This window comes from Falco peregrinus, chromosome 1, assembly GCF_023634155.1.
Source record: "Falco peregrinus isolate bFalPer1 chromosome 1, bFalPer1.pri, whole genome shotgun sequence".
Taxonomy (NCBI): Eukaryota; Metazoa; Chordata; class Aves; order Falconiformes; family Falconidae; genus Falco; species Falco peregrinus.
The window spans coordinates 5,361,792-5,382,081 of NC_073721.1; the positions used below are offsets into that span (position 1 = coordinate 5,361,792).

Consider the following 20,290-nt stretch of genomic DNA (forward strand, 5'->3'; position numbering starts at 1 on the left):
TCAGTAAATATTAGCTTGTACAAAGCCTGCTCAGATCCACCGCCCCGTTTGCACGGCCTAATTACGGCCCCTCAGCCGGGCACCCACCGAGGAAGGCGGCACCCGCGTCCCCGGGCGTTCGGCCGCCTCGCAGCGCTCCCTGCCCGGCAGCCGGGATCCTACTGGAAATGCGATGAATCCCATCTTTTATTTATCGCCTGTCTCCTATGCGGTGCACCGTCGGCGGGCGGCTCGGCGGGCCGAGCGGTCCCCGGGGCAGGCCCGGCGCTGGCACCTGCCGCACGCCGGGTGTGAGCTCGGACGCCTGGCGGACAGCGCCAGCACCGCCGCTCCCCCCGCCCCAGCCTTCGCTCCCCGCGGGAGGGCGACGGGACCCCGCAAGGCCGATCCCGGGACGCGAGCCCCGGGCGGGGGTCACCGCCCCGCCCCAGCCGCGCTCCCGCCGCCCGCGCATGCGCAGCCCCGCCGCCCGCCGCCCGCCGCCCCTGTGCAGGCGCCTTCCGCCCGCCCCGCCCCCGCCCCGCTCGGTTCCGGCCGCGGCGCAGCGATGGCGAGTGGCTCCGCGGCGGGGCTGGCGGCCGAGCCGTGCTGTGTGGCGGCGGGGTGCTCCTGGCCCTGCGCGCCGCCGGGCGGCCTGGCCCGGGCGCTCTGCCTGCGGCGGGAGGCGGGCGGCGGCGAGGCCAGGTGAGGGTGGCGGCGGCCGGGACCCTCCGCCGGCCGGGGAGGGCCGCGCTGTCCCCCTGGGTCCCCTCGGGCGGCTGCGGCCAAGCGGGCGGCGTGAGGGGGCGCCGGGCTGGGCCGGGGTGGGCGAGCGGGCGGGCGGCGGGAGCGAACCTGGGCCTGGCGGGGCAACGCGGCCGTGGCGCTTCCTCCCCGCAGCACCGAGGCCGTCGTCGTGGAGAGGCGGGCGGGCGGCGAGGCGCCCTGCGTGCTGCACCTGGAGTGCCGGCCCGGCGGCGCCGCCGAGATGGTCTCCGTCGGGATCCTGAGCGAGGCCCGCAACATGGAGGTGTACGTGGGCGAGGAGTACTGCGGCACCGGCCGCGGGCAGAGCCTGGGCGCCGCCCGCACCGCGGGGTGAGTGGGGCCCGGGGCGGGCGGCGGGTCGCTGCTGGGTGCCCAGCCAACGCGTCTGGCCCTTCTCTTACTGGCAGCCTCCTTGTCTGTGTGTCCGGGAGGTGCCGCGGCCGGTAAAGCCCCGGTGTCCGCCCGCGCCAGCCACCCTGTTGGGGCTTTCTCGGAGGTCTGAGCAAAAGTGGTTCATTGGGAGCGGGCACCGCCGGGGCTGGGGCCCCCGCTGCGCCCCCCGTGCCTGCGCCGGTGCCGCCGCCTCGGTAGAGCCGGAGGGCTGCAGGCGTGCTGCCGCCGTCTGGGTTCTGTTACTAGTGAAACGTTTGATGAAGTTACAAAGTGCCACTTTGAAATTGCGTTGCGTGAGACCACAGCAGGAGTTTAGGACAGGTGCAACCTTCCTGTGCTGTTTGCTCTTTCTGGATGACGGATGTGCTTGTCTCTTCAGCAGATCTCTTTTAGCTTATCTTTATCAAAAGATCTCTTGTCTCTTTGGTAAGTAGGCATTACCCACTTTTAAGGAGAAGAGAGAAAACAAAAAAAGGATTTGTTTTCCCCTTTAATACTTCCATGCTTTCTTAGGGGAATTAAGGCGGTGTGTTCTCTTCTGTTTTTAAGTCATTACATGGCACATCTGCTTAATTAGCTGAATAAAAACAGCTGATGCAGCCTCAGGGAAGATGCATGAATAATGTACTGAACCTCTAAAGCTTCACTAGCAGATAATGTAAGTAACACACAAAGCCATTTTTATACACTATCCACTAAGATTCAATATGAGTTGCATATAAGCGTTAAAACTGCTATACCACATTAGAAATATGTTCCAGTCACTCATGTTTCTTATCAAAATATTTACTGATACAGAGTATTTCTAAAGAAAAAAGTACTTTATGTAGTGATGTCACAGCTCATTTATTTTATTTTTCTAGCGAAACTGACAAGGTTACTTTATACAAAAAGTACCTGAAGTTCGAATGCCCTGCAGCCTCCTGTAGAATTAAGGTAGGGACCTGAACAGAATCTTTCTATTTTTCTTCATCTTTTTAATCACTTAGTCGACTAAATTGCATTGCTCTTAGTCAAATTACACACTTTGTATAGTCACTTAAAAATCAGTTAGATGGCGCTTCGTCTTGAAAGCAGAGTTCTCCTTTTAAATTTGTATTACAGATTTCTTTTTATGAAGACAATATTTATATGAGACAGAGAATGCAGTCTTACAGGAAAAAGCTTCATAAACCAGATAAACTGCAGATACTCAATAGTTGCTGTGTAATTGGAACTGTGAACTCTGATGCAGTTAAATAACCTTACGAAAAACTGTCTGGCCACTACTCTTAAGTGCTTAAAGATCAAGGCCTGATTCATCTTTAGGTCATGCAGGCACCGCTGTTCCCGTCAAGAGCTTTCTGAAAAGTAATAGCAAGGAGAAATCTGCTTAATTTCCCTGGAAAAGAGTTCAATATTGTTTTTCCCAAAACTCAAGAGTAATGCATTGTCCCATTCATATAAAGAAAACATGAAACTAATTTTCCTAACCAAAGTATTTTTTTTCCTTCTTGCAATAGCTGCTCTCCATTGGTGAGAAACAAAGAGTACTCATCAGTAAAATAATTGTACAAGTGAAAACAGTGTCTGCAAAACTAGCAACTGATTTTCCTTCACTAGGCTCAAGTATAGATCTAGACAGAGTGCAAACTATAATGGAATCTATGGGATCTAAGTTGTCTCCGGGTGCTCAGCAGCTCATGGACATGGTTCGATGTCAGCAGAAAGTAAGTTGCTGTGCTTTTCCATAAACATAAGTAGTACAGATCTGTGACCTTACCTTCTGTAACTTTTAAGCATGTTCTAAACTGATTTGGTGAGAAAGATTGTTGATGATTTTTTTTTTTTTTAACCCACACCCTCTGCCATTTTAATCCTGGTTTAGCTGTTGCCACTCTTAAATTAGTGCAATGAATAAAGATTGTGTACTCAAGGAATTGCTGTGCATACACAAAATCCAGAGTTAAGAACTCGGTATCATCATATCACTGCCACCCTACTCCTCTTCGGTGTGTTTCCATTGTCACTACTTGTCAAGGATGGTGGGCATGTTCCCTGTAATGGTTGGGGTGTAGGTTGATGGGTTGGCTTGTCTCCTTTATGGCTGTTAAAAGGATGTCCCCTTCAACTAGAGAGAAGATGCTCATACAGGGCACTTATTTGATTTAGATCCTAATCCTGCAAAGTGGGCTGTTTCCACAGAATCCTGAATCCATCCGATGTTAATAAACTTGGGGATATAGCGTAGTAAAAATGAAGTCGTAAAGCTGTTTTGCTACTTCGAGACTGACAAGATAATTAACGCATAGTAGGTACAGGGAAAATATTTTCCTGTGCTCTTCCTTAATAATATAATTCAGAACTACTTCCCAAATCTCTGCATCACAATGGTAGAATGCTGACTTACAAAGTCTCTCTTATTATTGTATAATTTTCAGTATATTTGGATACTTAAATGTTGTTAATTTTTTTTCTTCCTATCAGAACAGTTTATCTCTCGAAGACAAATTTAACTGGATCTTTGGGAAAAATTCAGACCTTGGAGGTGATCATGCAATAGATGGATTGCGCAGTGCAGCTATTCAGACATCACGAGACCAATCAGCTGCTGAACCTGTGCCTGTTAAAAATCATTTAACAAGTGAAACAGTGTATGAACACTTAAAAATAAGTCATGATCTGAACTCACAGGTACCTGAAAGAGGGAATACTCTTGATTCTGAAAGACTTGCTGCTCAGCAAAATACAGTTGACCTCAGAAATGATTTTAAAGTCATGGGATCTTTGCATATGCAGGAACAAGCGAGTAAACCCCCAAATGTAGCTGTTCCACAGGTGCTTCTTCCTTTTCTTCAAAACTTATGTAGTCAGGTGAATCATCTTCGGTTAAAAGATGGCGATAGGCATTTTGGTAAAAATGCAGTGACTAAAGAGGAAGGCATTCAGTGTGTTGGGTAAGTTAAATTTGGTACACTTATTATAGTTGTTTGGCTATTTAATTGACAAGTTTAAAAAATAAACAAAATACATCATGTGGGTGTTTTATTCCCATTAACAATAATAGTGACTCTTAAAATACGTGGTTTTGAAGGCTGTGTGGCGATGAACATGATTACAGTTAATTTTCCAGGTGAGCTGCTTGAATATATAGGAATTTTTTCAGAAGAAATCACCTCATTTGGTGTTACTAAACTTCTTTTGTTACATTTTTGTTACAAAAATGGTGTTTTGCCTCCATTTCACCTATTGTGATTTTTAAAAAAGTACAATCTTTCTGCAGTTTAATGTAAATTTAGTTTGCCTTATCTGTTACTATATTTTCATTTTGATTATTTCTACCTCCTAAATTCTTATGTCTTCTTTTTTCACACAATGTGCTGTGACCTTTCTGCTATACTTGGTGTATCTCATCCCACTGATCTTTCCTGTCCTCACTCATTTTTTGGCATTTACAGTGCAAACTTCATAGTAGTAGTGTACCCAGTTTGATACCTAAGGAACATTAGTGGAAATACTGAGCTGTAGGAATGTTGTGTAGGAATCAGAGTTTTAATAGAGCCTGGCTCCTGGGAAAGTAGAGTCTTTTTAAAGAATGCAGATGCAAAAATAAAGAATTGCAGGGTATGTATAACTCTTGAAACACTTCAGCTGTGAAGAATATAGTCTGGCATACTGACAGAATTTGAACTGTATATATTGTTGAATTATGTGAGTTTTGTTGTACATAATTGAGCTGTCTAATGCATAATGGAGCCTTTGAAAAAAAAAAAAAGGTTGAAAGAAGATGATTACATACCCTAGCATGTTCTTAAAAAAATTGAGGTTTAAAACATGTCAGGCAGGCAAGGTATTTTGCTTGTGATAAAAGCTAATACCTTCCAAAGTTTATTGTCTAATAAATGAGATGTTACATTTAAAAGAAGTTCAAGTGCCCAGATCTCTGTCATGGCCCTTGTCATTAAGAAATAGGTTATACTCTTATATTTGCTCTTTTCACAGAGTAGAACAACAGCCTATTTGCTCCTATTTGGAAAAGATCATCTCAAAAAATATGGAGCTGATGGAGAAAAAGCTAATGGACTACATTGATCGCCAAATCCAGACTCTTCAGACACACATAGATAACAAAATGGTTCTCTTAATGGACTTGGTTCAGAACTCCACGCCAAACAAAATTGCACAAGCACACTATGATTCTAACGAAGGGTTCTCTAATGGAGAGAGGTAGATGTATATAGATATAGGACTTCAATGTAAGTACTTTAAGGGCAATTATACTTTACAAAGCTTAGTATTTATGGAGCTCTATATGGAGTAAAGAACCTCAGTGTTGTTGAGCTTCATTTTCTTACTGTAATTATATTCACTATTGTACACAGTTGTTCTATGAGAGATTTAAGAATGTGTGTGTTTTCCTAAATATTAAGAATTTTCTATGCCCTTTATGGCTTATTTATTTAAAGAGCACTGCTAAGAGCTGTATGAAGCACAGTTTCCCAGTTTCAGTTTGAACAATGGAGTACTGTAAATAAACTGAGTTACAGCTTGTCTTTTTACCTGCATGTAATCAGTTAAATTTTTTTGTTGTCTTGATTTTTAATATGTAATGTGTTACCAGTAGAATAGAATGTAGTTTCTTGGTGCTTTTGGTTTATTTTAACAGCACTTCTAGTGAAGACTTTTATTACTCCATCTGTAAGAAGACAGGTGTTACTGGCATTGCCGAGCTTAAACTGTTTAAGGAGTCAGGTTTAGAGAGGCAGGCTAAATTGAACCCCCCCCCAGCCTGGGTTCTTTGAAAGCCTTGCTGGCTGTGTGGGCACCTAAGTTAGGAGTCTAGGCTCCTTAAGTGATACCTAAAACAAGACTGTCATTATACTTTTTCCCTCCTAAACTAATTGAGCCATGCAGGAACAACTGAAATGAACATATACTTAGTAATCTTGTATTTGTCCATGTTTTGTTATCCTGAGAAATGTAAGTACTTCATTTGTGGCTCCTCTCAAGGGGACTTCGTTGCCAGATAGAACGTGCTGGGGGTGGGCAGGATCTGCTGCGTGTCACCAGCCTTAGGCCAGATAAATGGCTTTATTGCATCATGCTTACTTGAACCTGCTGGGATGAGTTCTGTGGTCATTTGTGGAGGCAGAAGTGTGACTCGAGGTTCCTCTTTTGTGGAAGGTCAGGTGTCATACTTGATTCTGTTGATTACTCATTGAGTTCTGGGGTGCCCCCATTTAACTTGGCCTGTATAGGGAATTGATGGTAAATTCCGAAGTCATGTGCACAGGTGTTGGTTGTATTCTGTGTCTTAAAATGCACTGAGCAAAAGCTGTTAATGGGAAGCAAGTGTTGACTCAACAAGCAGCATAGGCATGTACAATCCAGTATCTTTATCTAGCCTGCCTAATATTTTCTTCTTGAGGAAAACCGGTGTCTTTTCAAGATGGTCAGGTCTCGATGGTAGCCACCCACATCAGTAGATTTTGAAGAGGGGATAATTTGCTTTGGACAGACATCTTGCAGTTGTCCCTTAGCTTAACTCATGTCAGGTGCAGTTTCAAAGTGAGTAAAAAAAACAAGAGAGGTTTTTTGGGTTGTTTGTTGGTTGTTTTTTTTTTTTTTTTAAAAGGACCTAAATTATCTTTTACTATGCAAGTCACTTTACACAAGTAAAGTTAGTTTTTAGATGCTTTCTAAGAAACACCCTGAGGTAGACACTCTTTTTGAACTTGGTGATTTAGGTAGAGTACTTGGTTGATAGTGTGGGGTTTTTTCTCATTACAAAAGTTGAAATACGTTTCCAAGCATTGCTGTTTTCCAAGGCTGTTAGTTTATTGATTTTTTTTTTTATTTTTTTTTTGGTTGGTTGGTTGGTTTGGGCTTTTTCCATCTCCCCTCTTTGGGTGACAAATCAGAACAGAAGTTGACACAAATTCGAAATCCTGAAGTAGTTAATATGAGCTCTGGATTTTTTGGTAGCCATATCCTGCTTGTTGTTTGTCATATTGTTGTGATAGCTGTGATACTAAAATAATAGTTGAAATTAAAACCACAAATGAAAGTGTAGAAGCTGTATTGTGGCAGGTTCAGGGTTTCTTCGGCATTTACTCTCGTGGGGGATTCTGTGTAGAGAAAAAAATAAAGTGGGATATGTAAAGTTTTAAATACTGTGTAATTTCAATGGAAATAAGTGTTTTTTCAGATACTTTGCTTCTGAGAAGTTGACCCACACAGACTGCAAATTCTGAATCTGTAGTACTGAAGAGTTGTAAAAATTTGTAATAAAGCAATCAAAAGAAGAGCATTATGATTAAAAAATTCTCTGCTATTGCTGCAGCCAAGTTTCTGCCCAGCAGTGCTGTCATCTTTAGAACTGGACAGATGGGAGACATTGCTGAAGCAAAGCTGGGTGAAAAAGAAACTTGAGGTTCTGACACTGTGCCTTCTAATGGTGTAGTAGCAGGGCCTCAGTAAAACTCATTATTTTTCTGGAAATCATGAAAGATACTATGAGAATTAATCTATGCTTTATAATACTTTGAGTGTAATCTGTTTGTACTTGCATCCTTTTCACACTATAGATGTGTCCAGTTTCTAGCACATGGGTGCAGAATCTTTCACTATTGAAATAAATGGAAATATGTTTAAAATGCTGCTAGAGTTCAGAGATGTTGGTTCACTTTTTTAAATTGCTCATTAAGAGCATGATTATTTCTGAGTATTTCTTACATCTGACACCTGAAAGCACGTGGTACAATGTGCTTTTCTCAGGTGAAGCTTTGGACTCGATAAAAGTTAGAGCATGAGCATACTGGGAGTAACAACACAAGCTTTTTAAAGCCATCTTTTCCGTATTTTGTAGTCTACATTGGAGTTGGCTCTGCGGTAATCTTGATGAGTATTGAAAGCCAGATTGTGCTGAAGAGTATGTCAGATTGGGGCACTAAGGCTTAATTGTCTTATAAACAGCTTTGCAGCTGTAATTTAAAAGCCTGGTGCTGTTGCTTTCTGCTCCAGAGGCTGTCCTTTTAATAATTTTTGTTTTACTAGGCAATACATACAGTGTGAGGATTTAACCTAGCCTGGAGAGTAAGTCTTCTGTGTTTATCTTTTCTGTAGTACCAACAAAGAAAACTGAGCGGACTGTTAGAAGACACGCAGGTTATAACAAAGCTTGACAATGATTTGGAGTGTGCTTTGCAAGTAGCCTGGCTTGAGAAATGAGCCCTGGTCCCTATGTGCCTCATCCAAAAATGTCATGTTTGAAAATCTGTAATCTTTTGCGATTCATAACTTTTTCTGAATACGTAGTCAGATCCTGCATACGCTACCTTTATAACCAGGAGTGAGCGCTGCTTTTTGTACTTCAAAAAGCACATTTTAATCCAGAAGGCAGTCAGCTTGTCAGTTTGAAAAGTACTCTTGTGGTCTCACAAGGCATGAACCTCATTGAACCCATTGCTGTGCTGTCATGTTAGATTTGTACTAGTGTATTTCACTTATTTTGTTAGTGGAACAAAGGTAATGGTTTTGGACCAAGGAAGAGCTTAATCTGATTCTTAATTTATATATTATTTTTAACTGAGTGATCAGCAGACCTGAGATCTCTTTTCAGATCGATAGGACCTGCTACAATATTAGTTTTCCACGGGTATGAAGAAACAGTGGTTTTGTTTGGGTTGGTTCCCCCCCCCCCCCCCCCCGGAGATACAGTCTTCGGTACAGTGAGAGTTTGAGTTGCTGCTGTTGCAAATTAAAATACAACACTGGAGATAAACTGATGGAAAGCTCCCCAGGGACCTGAAGGTGTTGAACACTATGGAAGATTCAAATTTAAGTGGTGGGTAGGTTACCACAGCGTCATCTTCATTTCAGCTGCAATGGAATTTACAGATCTGTTAAAGCAGTCCATGTACAATAATCATTCTTGCTAAGTACTGTTAGGTTATATTTCCTTACATATTAGGAGATGGTAATAAAATTAATTTTAGTCTTGCCACTCTGATTAAGTCATATGTCAGTGATCCAAAATTGGGGTGGTGGAGATGCTATAAGGTGTCAACAAACATCAAAAGATTTGAGTTAGCAGAATGAAAACTTGAGCAAAGAGTTTTGATTCAGGTCTGCGGAATACGAGTACTGATGTACAGGCTTGGAGAATGGATCTGAATCACCCACAGTGGTTGTGTTCTGAATGATATTATTGTTTGTTATGTAAACAACTTCTAAGGTTGAATTGTTTTCCATTTTGTTTTACAATAATCTGTATGCTCTTTTGACAGTCGATAATGTTGCCAGTTACCAGGAGAGAGAGAGAGAGAGATGATGTTGATGTAAGTGATGCTCTGACCTTCATCCTGTAAAAGGAATCCTATGAAGTGCTCAGTTGTGGTTATATGAGCAGTGCAGTTGAAAGCAATTGCACTGAAAGTTACAAAGCCACCCAGCTATGCTTATGAGAGGATCAAGATGCCTTTGCAGTGTGAACCAGGTTGCAATGGAAAAGCTGTTATCAACCCTTTTGCTTTTTCAAAACGCTGACCCAACCCATGCAGCAAAAAGGTTAAGGAATACTGCGTGGAGTGTGGAAGGTACCAAAGCTGTGCTTCAGTCACCTTTATCAAAACAGTGCTATGAACGAGCCCTTGGGAACCTTCACATCTTAGCATCTTAGAGTTTTTCCCTTTTCTTGTGACTCCAGGGTAAGCACCAGCCATATCACTTGCAGAGAAGATTTTAAGTTACATACATAACATTGTGCTATTTCGGATAACCTGAGCTGGAGAGGGAATGAGATATTTGGGATTAATTTGTGTGGATTCTACTGGACTTTGAAATGCCCATTGATCGTCAGGCTCTTAAAGAGGAAAAATATTCTTTCTGCTTCAAGGCTGGAAATGTGCAATAGGATGGGCTAAGTGAAAGTGAATCAGCTTATTCAGATGTTATTCACAAACTGTTTTTACAAGCTCTTACCGTGCGAATAAGCTAATAATAGCTTATGAATAATTTTTTTCCCTATTTACCTTTATTGTTCCACAGCTGACTGATGGCAAGGAAAAGATTGAATCTGTTACAGCCGGACTGCCAGACGGATCAGTCAGCTGTGGGTGAGTCTCGTTACAACCGAGGGAAGCTGGGTAAGACTCGCTCAGAACAATTTTCACGCTCTCTGAAGAGCGTGTAAGGAATGCTGCCATTGAAAGAGAAATTGAACCAAAATGAAGCATGTTACCATAAACTGCTGTGCTCATTTCTCACTTGGTCCAGATCCTTGAACCCGTTGATGGTTTTTGATTTGTCGGTCTGAAACGACTAGTGTGCCATTTGCGGTCATGAATTTCATGCTCAACAAAGAGGTTAGATAAGCAAAACTCTGTAAACCTCATGCTGAAAGTCTAATTCTAAACCCAGTAATACAGAATGAATTGCAGACTTTAAAAAAGGGAAAAGGAGTCCCGGCAGCCCAGGGAGGGACCCTGCTGGGGAAGGAGAGTGGCAGTGGCAGCTGGTCATGAGCTGAGCGCGGCCCCATTCACCACCCCGGAGAGAAATCCGGAGTGAAACTGAGCTGGGGGGAAAGGTGTTTTAAGATTCAGTTTTTATCTCTGTTTAAGATTTTAGTTTTTATCCCCTGCCCAGCTGAGGTGGGCAGTGACGGAGCAGCTTTGATGGGCACCCAGGCTCCAGCCAGGGTCAACCCACCGCATCACGCTACAAATCTGGGTGCTCAAACTGTTTTCCAATCGAGTGTGCTAAGCCCGTGTTCAGAGAGTGTGATGTGTTCAGCTGTCGGGTGATAACAAAATACTGACGGCGGGCTTTGAATTTCCTTTCCTCCCTCAAAAGAAAATGGTTAGTCTTCGTGATACTTCTTTAAGATGAGTGAGAATGACTGTAGGGAAGGTGTTTTACAGTAGCAGAACCGCAGAACAAATCAGAGTGTATTTTGATACAAAGGAGTAAGGATTCTGCTCTTGTGACACTTATTTACAGGCGCTTTCTCCCACTGCCTGCACCTGGGAGCACAAGAGCAGGGAAAATGTGATTTCAGGCACTTTAAATCATCACCTGTGAGAAGCAGAGCAGCAGGGTTTTATGAGTGTAATGGAGTTTTGTAGGGACTGATTATGATGAGGTGATACTATGCCTGAGGATGGGCGTTGTGGTCCTGCGGGATGAGGGCTTTGGCAGTGAGCTTGCTCAGCCAGCGCCCAGGCTTAACTGTCAGATGAGGGATTACAGCTGGGGCCTTCGTGAGAGAGCTGCGTGATTTGGGTGTTTGGGAGCTGGCTGAGTTATTCACGGAGAAACTGAATTCTGGAATGACTCTAGTTCCTTTTTGAAGGGATGAAGCATAAAAGCAAAAGCTGCTGAAAAAGTGGATCTTTTTTGTCTTGTGTGGCACAGCCTCTAGACACAGGGCATCCTTATCCTTATTCAGTACAGGGCATCTCATCGTGCGTTTGAGTAGTCTGCATGTACTTGCCCTATGGAAACTGAGCGTTGGCCTTAGACTGACTGTGAAAAGCATCTTTAAGTTCATCAGATTATCAAAATTTCATCCGTCTCTTTCCCTGAGATGACTGCTGTACTGCTGTACAATTCTGCAATCGACAAGGTATTTTTCTCTATTATGAAGTGAAAATTATTAATTTCCTTTTTTTTTCCCCCCACTAAGTCATTCCAAGTAGGACAATTTAACATTAAAGCGCAGAAACACTTTCTTGGCTCATAGTGATACTGTTTGAACAGATATTGAAAGAAAAAGGATGAAGCAAATGCTTATAATGAAGTAAATTTAGATCTGCAATTTTTTATAGCTCTGATCTCCACTAATAAAACCTGACATATGGAAAGATTATAATAGTTTATAGGTATTGCAGAGCTTATATCTCAGCATGTGTACAATATTTTTTCCAAATTTGAGTTCCTGTTTAAGGTAATTGCTCAGACGTTACTGGTTACAAGGGATGATATCCTTTGATTTGTATCTCGTTGTGAGCTCAGAAAGCAACACTGACGTGTGCAGGTTCATCATCCTTAAATGCTCAGGATTTGAGCTATTTGGTACAATGAGGAGAACTGGAAGAACTGAGAGAGGGAAACAAAGTCTTGATGAGAAAAATCAGCCAGCTTTTCTGATGACTTTTTATCACTGAGAGTATTTACTGAAGTCTAAGGTTTTACAGATCTGGAATATAGATCCAAATGATCTGAAATTAAGGAACACAAGTACAGTTAAGATTAAAATACCTTCAGATTTATACCCCCTCTAGTATAATGTATTTTTAGAAATTAGTAGCAGATGTGCAATACACAGATCATGTATATAAGTGATCAATGTAATGTTATGGTTAGAAGCATTATTGGGACAGTTATTTGGGGATGATAATAATGACGGTGTCACTTGCACTTCTTTTGCCTCTTGCCAGATAGCCCTGGTAGTGTTGGAAAGGATAACTGTATCTGTTGCACGCTAATACTTTGCACCGTAGGCAAACTCTTGGGTACATGGGAGCTCTGTACTTGAACTGGACAATCCTTGTGCCTGGTGCGTAGTAGTAGTAGTTCCTACAGGTTGGGTCCCTTACACACCTGAGAAAAGAAAAAGGAAAAAAAAAATCACTTAATTTTCATACAAAAATTGTGACATGGTCACTAAGCCCGTTTGTTTCTGAAGGAAAGTTTCTTGTAACCAATGAAATTTCTAACTGTGATGTTAATCACTGTTCACAGCACAGAACTGAACACAGATGCAACTGTGGAATTTAGGTATGTATGTTGGTATAATATGTAACACAACATACATAAATATCACACATGTATGTAAATGTATAAAAGTAAAGCACCTGATGAAATTTTAAGTATGTCAGAAAAACTTACTTTGTAGGCCTGTTATCATTCCAAAGTTACTTTTTTGTTTCAACCTTAGAATTTCTGAAGAGCTGTGAAGAAACAATTCCCTATTCCAAACCAACCAAAACCCCTTTAATCATATGCTTCATTCTTCTCTAAATTTTTTATATAATTTATGAAATGCCTTCTGAGAATTTATACAGATTTTTCTCCCCTAGCAGAATATTATGGTGAATTAATTACATCTAAAAAGCCAACTAACAGAACTGGTGTTCTTATCCTAATAGCTAGTTCATTTCACATCCTGCTGCTTCTTGCAAGCAGGTAAATCAAACGTGTTTCAAGACCGTGTATCTTTGGTGTATGTATTTATTGTTGTCCATAGGAGGTCAGTTGCATGTGAAGAATTATTTTGAAATGGTTGTTGATATATTTTCCTTACTGTCTTCTGACTAAATCAGGTGCCACAGTTGTAAAGTTGTGAGGATTTTGAGAGACCACACAGGTGGCTCTAAATAGATTTAGCTCTGTGCTGTAGAAGGTAGCAAAACACATCTTGGGTTGGCTGAACATAGTGTGAAGCCCTCACTGAATTTGAAAAAGGTTGTGAATTGTAAAAGGCAAACTTGACAGTAAAACACGTAGACGGAGTTTCCCTGGTATGGAGAGACTAACGCTGGGTATTGTTTGGACACCAGCGTTCCTGTGTGATTTGCAGTCGAGGATTGGCAAGAGGATTTGTATTTCTGCCCTAGAAGGTGCCAGATACGGATCCTTCCACTACATTGGAGGAGGTCATGGCTTGATGGGCTGAGAGCTGCAAAGTATGGCTGAAACCTTGTCCTGAATGTCTCTGGACTAAAGTCAGGTGAGCTAAGGGGTAACAGGGCTCAGCTGTCTGTGCTGGGAGGATCCTGGGCCACCCAAAGTGGCCCAATTGCCTGTCCCAGCTGAGGACATTGTCAAATTGTGAGCAAGTCTGCAGAACCATGCGAAATAAGAGGTGAAATTACTGATGGATCAATTACTGTTGGTGTGTGTTCAGTTAGTAGCTCAAGGACTCAAGAGGGAAAACACCAACATGGAGAGGAAAAGTCTTAAAGGGAAAAACCCCCATGAAGAATGGCAGCCGAGCACATGGAGGACTTCAAGGAGCCATGGAGGAAGACTGACCCTTCCTCGCCTGACTGACCTGACCAGCAAAGGCTCATTGGGAGTGTCCTCGGTGTGCTGAGCACACTATAGTGCACAGCTTGTTGAATCCTGCTCTCTGTTGTAGGTTGGAGTAAGTACACCACCATTGCTTTATACATTGCAGCTGTACATAATCCACTCGCAGAGTCTCTTTGTTTTGGGCCCATTTAGCTGCACACAATGTGACCAGACGAGGGAGGGTTATGAAAGAGAGGTGGGGTAGTGTGTGAAGGGGGAAAGGTTGATAATATATAATTTAGAATAATTAACTTTTAGGAACATAGTTTTGTTGTGGTGTTAATACCACCTTTGTCTATGCTGTGGATGTTCCATGTCAACTTCCCACATCTTGGCATTCACAAAGCCATGGGGTGGCATCATCTGCTAACACTCTTTAAAAATACTTTGGACTTACTTTTTTTTCATAAATGATTTTGGTAACATCCTGGCACATGATAATTTCAAACCTGTGTGTTTCTACCAGCCTTCTTGTGCCACAGCCTTTGTACAGCATGTGAAACACGGTACAGGAGTCAGTGTCAGGGGTTGCTCAGGTATCTGTTCCCTGCACGGTAGCCTCTGGCATTGGTCTACGGTCTTCTGGTCACTGTTAAGAAAATTCCCTTCCCTAACTCATATATCAATCAATCGAGGATGCAAGTGTATTAACTTTGTTAATATATATTAATTCACATTATAAACAGAGGTAGTGGAATTTTACTGGAGACTCTGGTATTGTTTGTGCTTAATTAAAATGAAGGACAGCCAGCAAAGAAAGCAGGACTTTGTTTTGTGGAAGCTTTGAGCTGTCCATGAAGGATTCTCTTGGACAGCCAAGATAACACTAGCATCCCAGCCCCTCTGATGCGTCTTTGAAACCCTCCCAGCACCATCTGGTGTCATAGACCAGTAACTCCAGCAAGACTGACTCCAGGGATGTCTGCATCAATAGACAGGCACTAAGAATGCTGCAGGAACAGAGTTTTGCAAAGTTTTGCCATGGTTAGCAATTGGTAGTGTGGGTGTGAGTGATTAGTCAAATCATGTTGTACCTGAGTGTTTGAAGGCTGTAAGAGCCCAATGTAAAACTGTGTTTGGGTTGCCCCAGTCTGGGTGTGATACTACACGTACATGAATAAATATTTACCCTTGTAATTTTATACTTTGCATCCCAGGCCTCCTCGGTTGGCACAGGCCAATTAAGTATCTTAGTAACATCACCCGCACGTATTTAGGCAGATAAGTAAGGTCTTCTGTAAAATAAGAAATGTAATGTTAATAACCCATATGTAAGCATAGAGTAAAATGCAGTATGTATTAAAAGCTAATAGACTTTGCAAATGCAAACGTGGGCCTTGCTGCTGTACCTGGAAATAGCAGATAAGTGGAGAGAGAATGAATTTCTCTTTCTTTGATGATGGACCATTAAAATCGCATTAACTCCCTCTCCTACAGCTAACCCCAAGGTTACACACGTTAGCACTGTCAGTCCAGAGCACGCAGGTACTGACTGGCCGGCAGCCTGGCAGGCTGTGGGGGGATGTTTTAAATGTATTTTCTCCGTAAGTGGTGCAGATGTAGGCCAGCTCATCCCCTTGATGCTTACTACCGAGGGTGGTTCAGCTGCCAGCTCCTGTAGCAGTGGCATGTGGTCCGTGGGTAACCTGTGGCATCCCCAAGTTATCTGCCTGCTCCCGGCTTCTCCTGCCTGCTTCCCCCTTTCTTCTGCACTCAGATACCCTCTGCCAGCCCTGGGGAAGGGAAGGCATTAAAAAGAAAGAAGGCGAATACCTTACCTGGGCTTATAGGTGCTGGGTCTGGTTTTTGATGGACTTTTAATGCAAAAAAAAAAAAAAAAAAGCCCCAAACCAAAATAAAAAAAACCAAACAAAATGAACACACAAAAAGAAAGAAAGACTGAATGAGGAAAATGTGTGCTTTTATGTAATCAATTAGTATACATTGTAATCAGCTGAATCCATTAAGACTAGGAAATGTTAGCAGCAACAGTTTTGAGGAATAGAGTTGACATGGACAAAGGGCTCTTACTAAGAAAAATGTAAGGGCTTGGATACTAAAGATGACACGTTATTAATATTAATGGGAACAAGATTTAATTCTGTTTATTCCTTTGTGTAGGCAGATAGCCTACATGCTTTGCCTATGAAGTTCAGTTTCCCTATATGTTGTCAACACAAGTATGTATGTTTTAATGAGGCAGCTGAGTGCCCTTTACCAGTGTGCAGCTGGTGGGGCCAGACACTAAAAGGAAACCTTAGCCTGCTGTCATAGCATGTGAGGAGGGATATTTTCAGTAATTAAAACCTGCAACAAATGCAGAACTTGCAATTCAGATTTCCAAAACAGAAATCCCTTTGTAGAAAAACTAAGGTTCAAACCAAATACTACTGAATATGTCAGAAGGATTCCCACTCAACTTCCAGGGAGGGAGCTGATCTAGAGCAACTCTGAATTTATACTGGTGTACTGTGTCTGCCCCAGTCGTTTCCCCTTCCCTAGTGCTTTTATCAGTGCAGGTATTGCTCCCATATGGATACCCAGAACATTTCCTATCCCTTGACTATGGAAGCCAAAGGAATTATCCCCAAAGCTGAATACTAGACCCGTGAGGTTACACACACAGTGGAGGCAGGGAGCCATGCCAACACATCCTCTGATCACAACTTGATAGAGAACCGAGCATGTAAACCAGAGTAAATGCTGCGTTACTTACAAGTGGTAGTGGCTGCTGCTTCAGGAGTTGGAGAAACTGGTAGAGCAGGTGAGTCTGTTACTATGAGAAAGTATGACATTAATATTGTCTGTGTTTTAAATACACTGATGACTCACGTGCAGTAAACTGCTCGGGACCACTCAAGAAACAACCAGAAATGAATACCTGCGTTTTCAGCTGTTGTGGACTCAGTTGGCACTGTCAAAGAGAAAGGAAAAGCCCGGCTTCAGTAAGTGCCCATTACCGTGTGGGCAGAGCAAGGAGTGGTAACGGGGAGGGAATCGGTTTACACCCTAAGGAGGTGCGGGAGGGCTGGCTTCATTGGAATGGGATGATTGAGCCCAAACCTAAATTTGTATTGATGTACTGTGTCTGCCCCGGCGGTTTCCACTTCGCTAGTGCTTTCGTCAGCACAGGTCTTTCTCCCATATGGATACCCAGAACATTTCCTATCCCTTGACTATGGAAGCCAAAGGGATTATTCCCAAAGCTGAAAACCAGACCCGTGAGGTTACACACACAGTGGAGGCAGGGAGCCATGCCAACACATCCTCTGATCACAACTTTGATAGAGAACCGAGCATGTAAACCAGAGTAAATGCTGCGTTACTTACAAGTGGTAGTGGCTGCTGCTTCAGGAGTTGGAGAAAATGGTGGAATGCATGAGTCTGTTACTGTGAAAAGAGGAAACTTGAAATTACACATTGTCAATGTTTTAACTACATCTATGACTCGCATGAAAAACTGTAAACTGCTCGGGACCATTCAAGAAATGACCAGAAATGAATACCTGCGTTTTCAGCTGTCGTGGACTCAGTTGGCACTGTCAAAGAGAAAGGAAAAGCCCGGCTTCAGTAAGTGCCCGATACCGTGTGGGCAGAGCAAGGAGTGGTAATGGGGAGGGAATCGGTTTACTCCCAGGACCAAGCATTAGACCGGTTCTACCAAAGCTGAAGTCATGCATTCCTGCTGCCTCAGGTGCTGTGTGTTCTGCAGGGGCTGGTGCGAGGCAGGAGAGCAGCCAAAGCTGCAGGTCAGCTGCCGTCCCACCCGTGTGGAGGTGCGTGGTGCCCGGCCCAGAGGAGCCCTGCAGGCGTCCCCCGAGCAGGGACCAGCCACAGCAGCCGAGGGATGCTGCACGCTGGGGCAGGTGTGTGCCAAGCCTGCCGGAGCATGAGCAGCCTCCGTGGGAGGGACCCATCCCCGTGTGGTGCCTCTGCCCTGGTGCCAACAGGCTTTGAGCTGCCGCGTGACGGGCTCTGGAAACCTGCGGGGTGTTCGCTGACGTTGGCTTGGGTGTGGGGGGATAACGGGATAAAAGTTTTGTTTCTGACATGTGGTGCCCACCGTGGTGCTGCGCGCTGCACCGGTGTGTGCTGCTGCCCCGGTGGGTGCTGAGCGTGGCTGTTCCCGTGGGAAGCACACTGTGCAACGATGGGGAAGTGCAGGAAGGCTGGCTTCCTCCAAGTGGAATGATGGAGTGCAAATCTGAATTTATACTGGTGCAGTGTGTCAGCCCCAGTGGTTTTCCCTTCCACAGTGCTTTCATCAGTTGAAGTATTTCTCCTGTACCGATACCAAGTCCCTTTCCCTCCTTTATGGAAGCCAAGGGAGAGGTGATTGGGATTATCCCTGAGGCTAGTGGTTAAATCTATGAGATTATACACACAGGTACCTGATCAGAACTTGGGCAGACAACTAAGCATGTAAGCCAGAGTAACGCTATTACTTACAAGTGGTAACGTCTGTTGGTTCAGGAGTGGGAGAGGTTGTCACTGTGAGAAAGAACAGATGAAATTAAATATTGTCTACATTTTAAATATATTTTTGCCCCGAGAGCCATAGCAGAAGCCTTGGCCACTTGCAGTAGTGCATGAAGCCACGTGAGTAACTAGGAAACATGTGGTTGCACAGCTGAGCATAGCCTGAGTGTCGCTGCATATGGCTGTGAGCACGCACGTTGCAGTGCGTTGGTGTGCATCACCTCTGGAGAACCTACAGCGAGACCCTGAGCTTTGGGGGGGAAAAAAAGTAATGCAGCTGGGGAGGGCCTGGCTCTGGCAGCCAGATTGCCTTGCCAGGAAGGCGGGTAGCCTGCTAAATCCTGAATTAAGATGGAAAATGTGAGTGCCTGGCAGTTAGTTCCTTGACTGACTGCAGGAGTGCTGTGTGAGCTGGGCGTCCCGCTGTCCTTCAAGGTCTGACAGCAGCTCTGCTCACCACGGTTCAGTGAGTGACCAGACATAAATACCTGGTGCTCCAGCTGTCGTGGACTTCAGGACTGTCAAAGAGAATAAAAACCATGCTTTAGGAATTGGTTTCCAATACTGAGTGAGCAAAGCATAGGTTGACAAAGCAAAGCAGTGTTATCATTTAGGTGTAATTCGACCTGATGTAACGAGATCCCCAATCCAACTACACTACAGCAGTTCACACCATAGTTTGGTGTTTGTGCAAAGCAGCTTGCTGTATCGCCACCACCTCTGAGGGTGGATGGGAGCCGTGTGTGGCTGGCTGCATCTCTGCAAAAGAGCTCAGTGCGGCAGGACAGCTTGGTCCACCCATCCCACCAGGAACCATAGAATCATTTAGGCTGGAAAAGACCTCTAAGATCAGTTTGTGTTCACCCGAGTGCCTTGAATTCTCGGGGGCTAATGATGGGGTGAGGGATCTCTCACCTCCAAGAGAACCTGGATTTTGGCTCAGAGTTGCTGAAGTCCAGGGGAATCAGCACTCTGCTGCGGGATAAACTGTGTTTGACTAAACCTGAGATAAACGAGCACCGAAGTACTCCAGACCTGTTACTTCAGGTGTGGTAGGTTCCTCAGAGGCTGTCAGAAGAGAAAACAGAAACCATCAGAAGAAAGAAAACCCGACCAATGCTCTCAGTTCCAAGGTGACACAAGCAGCAGCACAGTCAGGGCTCTCCCCAAAACCCGGACTGAGGTGACGATTTCTGAAACCTCAGAGAAGCTGCAGGTGCTTCTGCCCAGACATTGGTATTGCTGCCGGTTATTATATTTTTTAATATGGTATTTATTATAATAAATTACATGCAGCTTGGGAAGGTTGGGAAACAAACATTTTGTTCTGCAAATCAACGAAATGTTTAAGCTGGTATGGCTCGTTCTGCAATACAGCCTTTTGATACAGTGGAAGAGAAATGGTTTGTGGTGTGCGGACTGTGGTGGGCTGAGGATGGAGGGAATGAGGGATGCAGGCTGGTAGTCTGAACATGATTTCTTTTTAAATGCTTCTCCTGGGGCTTGCAGCTGATATGCAGCTCATCAAAGATTTGTTGCAAAGATTGGAAACAAAGATTGTTTCTCAAATTGTCGTAATTATTTGTAACCATCAACTAAAACCAGTGCATGATAC

General features: G+C 43.8%; 1 protein-coding gene across 2 annotated transcripts; it reads left to right on the plus strand.

Annotated features, from left to right (window-relative positions):
* The first annotated feature begins 502 nt into the window (after positions 1–502).
* On the plus strand, positions 503–6,745 carry C1H10orf88 (chromosome 1 C10orf88 homolog). 2 transcript variants are annotated; one of them, XM_055803063.1, is made up of 6 exons: positions 503–684; positions 880–1,077; positions 2,004–2,076; positions 2,643–2,849; positions 3,607–4,076; positions 5,122–6,745. In XM_055803063.1, the coding sequence occupies exons 1-6, from the start codon at positions 548–550 to the stop codon at positions 5,348–5,350; spliced, it is 1,314 nt and encodes a 437-aa protein (XP_055659038.1). In that variant the 5' UTR covers positions 503–547; the 3' UTR covers positions 5,351–6,745. The 2 variants fall into 2 exon arrangements, with proteins under 2 accessions (XP_055659038.1, XP_055659045.1); XM_055803070.1 differs by lacking the exon at positions 880–1,077.
* Positions 6,746–20,290: the final 13,545 nt, after the last annotated feature.